The following is a 9,642-nucleotide window of genomic DNA, read 5'->3' on the forward strand; positions in this document are numbered from 1 at the left end:
AGCCTCCAAGTGACCTTTTCACTAAAAGGACAAAGTGGAACTCCCCACCCCCAGACTCTAAGAACAGGTCCTTCAGCCTTTTCTGTAACTCCTTACTAATAAATGATACATATTTGGCAGCACTTGCTACAGTGTTTGCTCACCACTCCAGAGAGGGTGGAAACAAAGACACATGATCTTCCAAAGAGAAGTGACCATCACTAGCTTAGATCATTGACAACACCTAATGCCCCCTCCCCATCATTTATCCATCAGAGAAATACCAAACCCTGCCACATATCTGTCCTAGGCATTGTGCCTGGTAGCAGGCTGGCCTCAAGCAGAGAATGGAATGGGTTGGGAAGGGAGGGGATAGCATGTGATGCAAGGGGAGGATATGGGGTGAAGAGGAGAGGAGAGAGGAAGAGGGGAGGAGTAAAAAGGAAGGGTTTGGAACCTGAGGGTTTCTTCCTTATTGAGGAGACAAGATGTAGGTGACCAGGACCTCCCATGTCTTGGGTAGTGATGTAGGGTCTGAAAGGGTAGGTAGTTGTCGTTTGATGACAACTCTTGAGCAGGAGCATTTGATAAAAATCGGGGAGGAGGTGGAAGCAGAGATGCTGAGTTATAGAGAGCCGGGGACTGGCCTACAGAGCCAAGATGCAATGGATCCTGTGGCTGACTTCACCTGGCCACTAAGGAGGAAGGGGTGTGTGTGTGGATTATCAAAAGAGTGGTTTGGGTGAACAAACGCAGCAATGATACTCACTAGACACTATGTTGAAAATGAACTATACAACTTGTGGGCGGAGGTGGGAAGGGAAAACTGGGAGAGAGGGAGGGAAGGGGTGACACTGTCCAAAAAGAAATGTGCTCTTGGTCTGGGAGGGGGGCTTAGTGGTAGAGTGCTTGCCTAGCAGGCATGAAGCTCAGTATCAGCATGCATGATTTCTCAGTACCACATAAAAAGAAAAGGCCAGGAGTGGTGCTGTGGTACAGTGCTAGCTTTGAACCTAAGAAGCTCAGAGACAGTGTCCAGGCTCTGAGTTCAAGCTCCAGGACTGGCAAAAAAAAAAAAAAAGTACTCTTTAATCTGACTTACTGTAATCCCTCAAGCGCTCCTTCTTTCATTCATTCTCACCGACTTCGTTAAGCCCCTGTGCTGGAACAGGTAAGAGCGGGTCACGTGCAAAACCACGGATTCCTGCGTCCCAGGTAGCCCACAGCCTGGTAGAGGAGACAAATGAGCCAAGTAACTTTGGGGCCCTAACCGAGGGAGAACCGGGGCGCTGATTTGGAACCCGGCTTTGCAGATCCGGGGCAGTGTGGGGAGCGGTGCGGGGACAGGGAGCCGCTCGGGCTCAGCCGGCTCGGGGCTCGCACGCGGCCCCGCCGTGAGGGGGCGCTGCCTCCTCCCGGGAGGCGGGGGGCGCTGCAGCCATACGGCGGGGGGCGTTGCCTCCTCCGGGACGGCGGGGGGCGCTGCGGGCCGGGCGGCGGGGGCGGCCCGGGCCGGCGCGGCGAGCGGCGCGGCGGATGGAGAGTCTGGCCGCGGCCAGCGGCGCCGCCTCCTCGTCGGGCCGGGCACGGCGGGCCGGGGCCTTTGTGTGGGAGTTGGCGGCGGCGATGGTGCTCGGGCCCCGAGGAGCCGGGTAAGTGCGGCCGGCCGAGGGCGGCCCCTGGCCGGGCGCGACCCCAGCCCGGCCTTTCGGTCGCTCTCGCTGGGCCCCTCCGGCCCGCTCGGCCCCTCTGGGTCGGCCCGGTCCTCCCGCCCCGCGCGCCGCCCGGCCGGCCCCGCCGCCGCGCTGCGGTCCCCGCGCCGCGCCGCGCCGCGCCCCCCACCAGGGTAATCGAGGGGACTGCCGCGCCCTTCGAGGGGCGGAGTGGGGGGGGGGAGACCGAGGCGCCCGGACACCCCCCCCCCTCTTCCTAGGTGGAGTGCGCGGCCGGAGCCAACGCGCTGCCCCTGGCAGAGCCGACCCTTGGGTGCCCCTTGATGGTGGGGGGCGGGGAAAGATCCTCCTTGGAAGTTCCGAGTGCCCCCCCCCTTCCGCCCCTCTGGAAGCTGCCCAGAGCCCCGACCCTCCCACCGCGGATGTGTGGCCTCCCGGGAGATGCGTGGCCCGTGCTCCGCCACACACAGAAGCTCGCTGGGCCCCGGAAAAAGTTGGGACTTGGTAGAATCTGGTGAAATGGAGAGAGGGGCTGGGCTGCGCCGGGCGAGGCCGGGGACCCAGCCAACCCGCAGCCAGCCGCTCTTCCCGGGGTGAGCCGGAGTCCCAAAGTGTGTGGGGAGGGTGGGGGGAGGCAAAGGGATACTGAACGAGGCACAGGGAGCCTACCTTCGTGATAGGGTGGCTTTCTTAAGGAGTCAGATTTTTGTTAGGGTAAGATTAACATTAAGCACAGACCCTGAGAAGAGATACAGAGCCAAGTAATATTAAATACAGCGGTTTGTTTTTACTGTTTTCTTCTTTGGTCTTAACTTCTTCCACCAGACTGAGACAATGTAATCAGGTAGCATGGGGAATGACTGCAGGTCACAGAGGGGCGGGCATGCCGTGTAGTAGGGAGAGTGGGGATTCAGAAGTGCGGAGTTACTTAGGACATAGCCATAAGGTATCTTCTTTAAAATTAAACAAAGTAATTAATATTTTTTATTGTCTTTAAGTGGTTGCACAAGGGAATTGCCACTTTACAAATCAGTTCATAAGTACAATGCGTCTTGATCACTGTCACCCCATTTCATTATTCTCCCCATCTCTCCCAAACCCATGCCTTTCCTTGATTTTCTTAATTTCATAGGACATGCATTGAATGTTGTGACTGTATTCTCCTCGCTTCCTCTCTTAACCTCTCACTGTGCCTTTCAGAAAGCTAGAACTAATTTGTAAATGTACAAGTAAACACATGCAGGGCTTTGTGCAAGTGTACACGAATGTATTAACCAAAGTATGGTATTTGCAGGGGAGAATTCCAACAGTGTAATTCCTTAGAAAAACTAACAGCCCAACAAAATAAATACCAGAAAACTGGCATTTGATTGATATATCTTCTTTAGTAGCTAATGGAGGTCTGATCACTGGACTCAAATATATTTATGGCAGTTGGCATTCCAAGAATACATTCAATGAGATAGGAGAGCATGTATTTAAGAGGACATTCATATAGGAAAACAGAGCCTGGTAATGAAATCGAGGATTGCCTTAGATAAGATGCTTTCTGCTCAGCTCTAGGGCACTAGCTTGAGGCTACAACCTCTCTTTTACTCTCTCTCTCTCTCTCTCTCTCTCTCTCTCTCCCTCTCTCTCTTCTTGAGAAGCAGTCTCCTTTGTGTAGCCCAGGCTGCCTTTGAACTCCAGATCCTCCTCCCTCTGCCTCCTCAGTGTTGGGCTTACAGAAATATACCACCACACCCAAGTTCTTCTTAACTTCCTAACCATGCTAATTAGATTCCTTTTTGCTCCTGGTGTGTGCATGCATATGTGTGGGTATATGGTATGTGTGCTGGTACTAGGGCTTGAACTCAGGGCCTGAGCATTGTCTCTTAGCTTTTTCTACTCATTTCTCATGAATTTATCTGTTTGAGCTCACTTCAAACCTCTACCCTCAGTGTTCAGCCTCCTGAGTAGCTAGGATTGCAAGCAGGAGCCACCAGTACCTGGCCTCCTTCTGGGTTTTATCATAATAATTACATTGAGTATATTCAGGGGATGGGTCATTGTCTCCCGTTGTTGCTGTCTTTACCCTCAGCACTATGGAGCAGCCTCTGTGTCTGTTCATTCTTGCTCCTTGGGGCTTGGCCCCACTCCAGGTGACAACACATTCCCCTGCAGTGCTCTTGTCTTGCAGAGATGTGTTTGGTCATCCATCTTTTGCTCTTGATATCTGCAGATTAACTGTGCTGATAAGGAGGCAACTGCACAGGAGCTGCTAAGATGGGCATGAGGATCAAACTGCAAAGCACCAACCACCCCAACAACTTGCTGAAGGAACTCAACAAGTGCCGGCTCTCGGAGACCATGTGCGATGTCACCATTGTGGTGGGGAGCCGCTCCTTCCCAGCCCACAAGGCCGTACTGGCCTGTGCGGCAGGCTACTTCCAAAACCTCTTCCTGAATACAGGGCTTGATGCGGCCAGGACCTATGTGGTAGACTTCATTACTCCTGCCAACTTTGAGAAGATTCTCAGCTTTGTCTACACGTCTGAGCTCTTCACAGACCTCATCAATGTTGGGGTCATCTACGAGGTAGCTGAGCGGCTGGGCATGGAGGACCTGCTTCGGGCCTGTCACTCTACCTTTCCTGACCTGGAGAGTGCGGCTGTGGCCAAACCCCTGAGCAGCACTAGTGACAACCAGTATGGTAGTCTGACTTGTCCCTCAGCAGATCCCACCCATCCCCTTGGAGAACTCCGGGGTGGTGGGGAACACCTTGGTCCTGACAGACACTATGTGTTGTCCGCCGATGCTGGAGGAAGCTACAAAGAGGAGGAGAGGAATGTCGCCAGTGATCCCAGTCATCATAGCCAGCCTCTGCCGCAGCCACCTCTGCCGCCAAAGACAGAAGACCATGATTCCCCCGCTGTGTTCACGTCTGTGCCTCTGATGACCCAGCCAGGCCTAGGCACCGTCAACACGGGCATCCAGACCAGCACCAGCTCTTGCCAGCCATACAAAGTTCAGAGCAATGGAGACTTCAATAAAAACAGCTTCTTTCCTCCTGACAATGCAATAGACATTACCACGGGGAGCAACTCCTGTCTGAGCAATAGTGACCACTCCAAAGAGCCAGGCTTTGGGCAGATGGATGAGCTGCAGCTGGACGACCTGGGTGACGACGATTTGCAGTTTGAAGACCCCACTGAGGAGATCGGGACAGCGGAGGAGGTGATCGAGCTAAGTGATGATAGTGAGGACGAGCTGACTTTTGGCGAGAATGACAACCGAGAGAATAAGGCCATGCCCTGTCAGGTGTGTAAGAAAGTTCTAGAGCCCAACATTCAGCTGATTCGGCAGCATGCTCGGGACCATGTGGATTTGCTGACAGGCAACTGCAAAGTGTGTGAGACCCACTTCCAGGACCGCAACTCCCGGGTGACCCACGTCCTGTCCCACATCGGCATTTTCCTCTTCTCCTGCGACATGTGTGAAACCAAGTTCTTTACCCAGTGGCAGCTAACGCTTCACCGAAGGGATGGAATATTTGAGAACAACATCATTGTCCACCCCAATGAGCCCCTGCCTGGGAAACTAGGTATCTTTTCAGGGGCAGCCTCCCCTGAGTTGAAATGTGCTGCCTGTGGGAAAGCATTGGCCAAAGATTTCCATGTGGTCCGGGGCCACATCCTGGACCATCTGAACTTGAAAGGCCAGGCGTGCAGTGTCTGCGACCAGCGCCACCTCAACCTGTGCAGTCTCATGTGGCACACGCTCTCTCATCTGGGCATCTCGGTCTTCTCCTGCTCTGTCTGTGCCAGCAGCTTTGTGGACTGGCACCTCCTGGAGAAACACGTGGCTGTGCACCAAAGCCTGGAAGATGCCCTCTTCCGCTGTCACCTGTGCAGTCAGAGCTTCCGGTCCGAGGCTGCCTACCGCTACCACGTCAGCCAGCACAAGTGTAACAGCAGCCTCGACTCCAGGCCTGCTTTGGGGCTGCAGCATCCCGCCCTGCAGAAGCGCAAGCTGCCAGTGGAGGAGTTTCTGAGTGAGGAGCTGGCTCTGCAGGGCCAGCCTGGGAACAGCAAGTACAGCTGCAAAGTCTGTGGCAAAAGGTTTGCCCACACCAGCGAGTTCAACTATCACCGGCGGATCCACACGGGCGAGAAACCCTACCAGTGTAAGGTATGCCACAAATTCTTCCGTGGCCGCTCCACTATCAAGTGCCACCTCAAGACACACTCGGGGGCGCTCATGTACCGCTGCACGGTGTGTGGCCACTACAGCTCTACCCTTAACCTTATGAGCAAACATGTTGGGGTGCACAAAGGCAGCCTCCCACCGGATTTCACCATTGAACAGACCTTCATGTACATTATCCATTCCAAAGAGGCCGAAAAGAACCCGGACACTTGACTGAGTCCCAACAGAGCCAGTGGGAGGTCCCAGGCGGCAGCCAGGATGGCGATTTTTGTAGAGGCTGTTGGTCCCTCCCCAGCTGAAGCGACAGTTTTGCCTTGCTAGGAATTCTCTTCTGTGTTGTGTTTGAAGGAGAAAGAAGAAATAGCACATAAGCTGTTACTGTTTCAGAGCAGCAATGGCCCTATCACGTTTACCTCCATACCTGTTCTTGCCCACAAAGGGCTGCGTTGTTTTATTCTTTCAAGACTGGTTTGGGGATCTAGTCGAGCAGATCAACTAGATCCCTTCCCCAGCCTCTCTAGTTTTAGTTTACGGATAGGTTTTATGCTGCTAAGAATCCAACCAACAGCCTCACCAGATAGATGAGGCAAAGAGATTTTCACTGTGGGTGTTACTGCCAGACCTCCATTGGGACAACCAGCGATGAGAAAGATTTGGGGATTGTGGTCACTCCAAAAGGACTGGCCAGCAGGGCACTTCACCTCAGTGCTGGCTTCCAGTGCCAGCCCTCACTCAGCAGGGAAAAGCTATCAGGGATGGAGGGGACCTGCTTGCTCCAGGGCTAACTGGACTGTGAAAATCTTTGGACAGCTCGAGCCAAACTAAGGACCAAGCTTACTGTTTAGGATGGAGAGCTTCGGCTCACTCCTTGATGGCAGAAGGGGGTCCTGTAGTGCCACCAGACGGGATTGCCTGGATGGATGGAAGAGGCGTCCCCTTTCTCATTTCCAAAGAAATAATATTGTGACGGTCCAGAGCATCAGGCTTTCCCTGAAGGGCAGGGAGCCACTTTGATACAGTCATCTGTCATTTCTGGCCTCCTCGAGTGACCTTGAGTTTCCTAGTGGAACTGGGGGAGGTCTCTGACAAATAGCAGCCTTGCCTTAATTTACATCTGGTCTCCTACCCAGAAGGGTTTGGCCTATAGTATGGGTGAGAAGATCCTGTGAGGGGGTGGAGTGGTGGACTGAGAGCCCTTTGGATGAAAGGGCCTGAGTAACCCCAATTGTGTAGCAGGGTATGCATTCTGACCATCCCAGCTTTTGACTATCCTAGGCTGGTAACCTATTGTTTACTTTGTGCTAAGTGGGAGCTTTGGCAGCTCACCTTTGACCTGCTGGAACTGATCCTGGCCTGTCATTGCTTAACCTCCAGGGGGTGCTGTTGGATGGCTGCTTCAGGCCTTCCTTCCCTAGGTGGCCCAGTCCTCATGGCTGTTTGGCTCCTTTCTTATTTGGTCTTTGAAGGCTGGAGAGAGAAGGCCTCAATCTTGCATACTTACAAGTGTCACCTCAGTAGCTCATACTACCTCACCCTGCTCAGGTGAGCTCTTGGGAGTCCCTGGCCTCAGCCGCCGTCACTGCAGCACCCCTGGGCTATGTTACAAGCAAGTGGTTTTAATGAATTCACAAAGCCTTTTTGGATATTTATTTATTTTTTTGTTTGTATACATATCACCCAGCATCTCTTTTGAATAAGAAACTTTAGGAAAATGAGTTTCTCCCCAGCAAGTAGTCATATTCCATGGGCTGGTCCTGACCACAGATTTGAGGGGCAGGGGAAGAACTGTGGGGAGAAGGTGTCAAGCCTTTTGAACAAGTAAGTTATCTTTTCTCCAAGTTAGTCTGTAGCAGAGTAAATCCAGTGGCCCTTTAAGGCAACAGATGTAAGTTTTAAAATGTGGAGGCCTGTTAAATTTCCAAACTGCTCATGAGGTGCGCTGGCTAAACCCCACCGCTCTGGGTGGTCCCCAAATTCACAACTGAACTCCACATCCATGTGAAGTTGTGTCCTGCCTTCATCCTGTGATGGAGGTTGAGAGGATCAAGCCACAGGAAGCACCTCTTCAGCCTCCTATCCTAAACATGGGAAGCCTTCTGCCTTTGCCTCAATTAAGACACACAGGCAAACCAAAGTTCCATTCTTGGGGGGCCCTGCCGCTTCTCTCACCACCTCTGTACTGAGAATGCCTTGGTCCTAGAGCGTGGGCCTCTCTGGTGGGCTCTTTAGTCACTTATCAAATGATAAGACTTGTACACTGGCTATTTTTTTTACCATCTAAAGTAACTGGGGATAATCTTGTCAGGAGATCAGTGCTGATTTCTCATTCCTGTGGCACTAGCCAGTAAGACTAAGAAGGGAGGCCAGGCACTGATGGCTCACATCTATAATCCTAGCTACTCAGGCTGAGAAAAGAGGATCACTGTTCGAAGCCAGCCCAAGCAGGAAAGTCTATGAGACTTAACCACCAAAACAGCTCAGAGTGGAGCTGCGGCTCATGTGGTAGCGTTAGCATTGAGCAAAATAGCTAAGGGACAGCACCCAGGTCCTGTGTTCAAGCCCTAGTACTGGCACGAGCACACACACACACACGAATTTAAGAAACGAATGAACAGACTGCATGCTTTTCAAGCCTAAGGGAACCACCCAGACAGTTGATGAGGCTCAGCTATTGAATAGTCAGCTTGAGAGAAGTGGTACTTATGAGAACCCAGCCTGCATGAGAGTGGATAACTACGCTGGAGAACCCCTTTTCTTTAGCAGGACCTAAAGGATGCTAGGTGGTCCGTATACTTAACTGAAACTGTGAAGTTTTCCCTTCTCATTAGTAAACCAAAAAGCAGACCCTTGAAACACTAAACAAAAAGCTGTACCCCCTGATTCTCAGTGGTTGATCAGGGAGGCCCTGTTGGTCCCAGTCAGACATGTAGCAAACAGGATCTGTAGTTCCTGAGGCTCCTTGACCAAAACCTGCCCCTCTGAGCACCCCTCCATTCACAGCTGATCTCTGCGTCTATGTGAGGTTGTTTGCTTTTTCTGCCTCTAACTCACTCTTGGCTAAGTTGTTTTACTTGAAACACTACATTATGGAGGGCATCTAGTGGAAGGTGGTTTTATTTTCATTTGCCAACCTAATGACTTTCTTTTTTTTTTTTTTTTTTTGCTCTCCTCTCTCCAGGGAGTTATTTGACCCTGGAGTGGTCTTGCTTCACCTATTTCCCTTCGTGTTTCATCCTCAGGACCAGCTGTATAGCTGTAAAACATTCTTGTTCACAGCTATCAGGAATTTCTAGATGGCAGTTGTACAGCATTAAACCAAACTTTGGGCATTCTCATATGAAACTGTAACACTTGTCAGAAACTCAGATAAAAAGCAGGTTCTTGAGCCAGGTGCTGGTGACTCACACCTGTAATCCTAGCTACTCAGGAGACTGAGAGCTGAGGATCATGGTTCAAAGCCCACCCAGGCAGGAGTCTTACCTTGAGACTCTTTATCTCCAGTTAACCACCAGAAAACCAGAAGTAGAGCTATAGCTCAAGTTGGTAGAGTGCTTGTCTTGAGCAAAAAAGCTCAGGGACAGTGCCTAGGCCCTGAGTTCAAGCCCCATGACTGACAAAACCAAACAAAAGGCACGTCCTTTGGCTAGAAAAGGGCTCAATGCCCTGGCACGTGGGTGTCCTGATGCCCCATTGCTGCTGGCAAGCTCTGCTGATCTTTGGTATTTGTTCCTAAAAGTAAAGACTCGGTGGAGCCCCCACAGGAAGAAAGGAGGTGAAATGGGGAGCAAGAACCAGATAATCC

General features: G+C 52.0%; 1 protein-coding gene across 1 annotated transcript; it reads left to right on the top strand.

Moving 5' to 3' along the window:
* The first annotated feature begins 1,493 nt into the window (after positions 1-1,493).
* On the top strand, positions 1,494-8,292 carry Zbtb39 (zinc finger and BTB domain containing 39). The gene is made up of 2 exons (XM_048361336.1): positions 1,494-1,631; positions 3,874-8,292. The coding sequence occupies exon 2, from the start codon at positions 3,918-3,920 to the stop codon at positions 6,051-6,053; it is 2,136 nt and encodes a 711-aa protein (XP_048217293.1). The 5' UTR covers positions 1,494-1,631; positions 3,874-3,917; the 3' UTR covers positions 6,054-8,292.
* Positions 8,293-9,642: the final 1,350 nt, after the last annotated feature.

The sequence above is a fragment of the Perognathus longimembris genome, chromosome 1 (genome assembly GCF_023159225.1).
Source record: "Perognathus longimembris pacificus isolate PPM17 chromosome 1, ASM2315922v1, whole genome shotgun sequence".
Classification (NCBI taxonomy): Eukaryota; Metazoa; Chordata; class Mammalia; order Rodentia; family Heteromyidae; genus Perognathus; species Perognathus longimembris.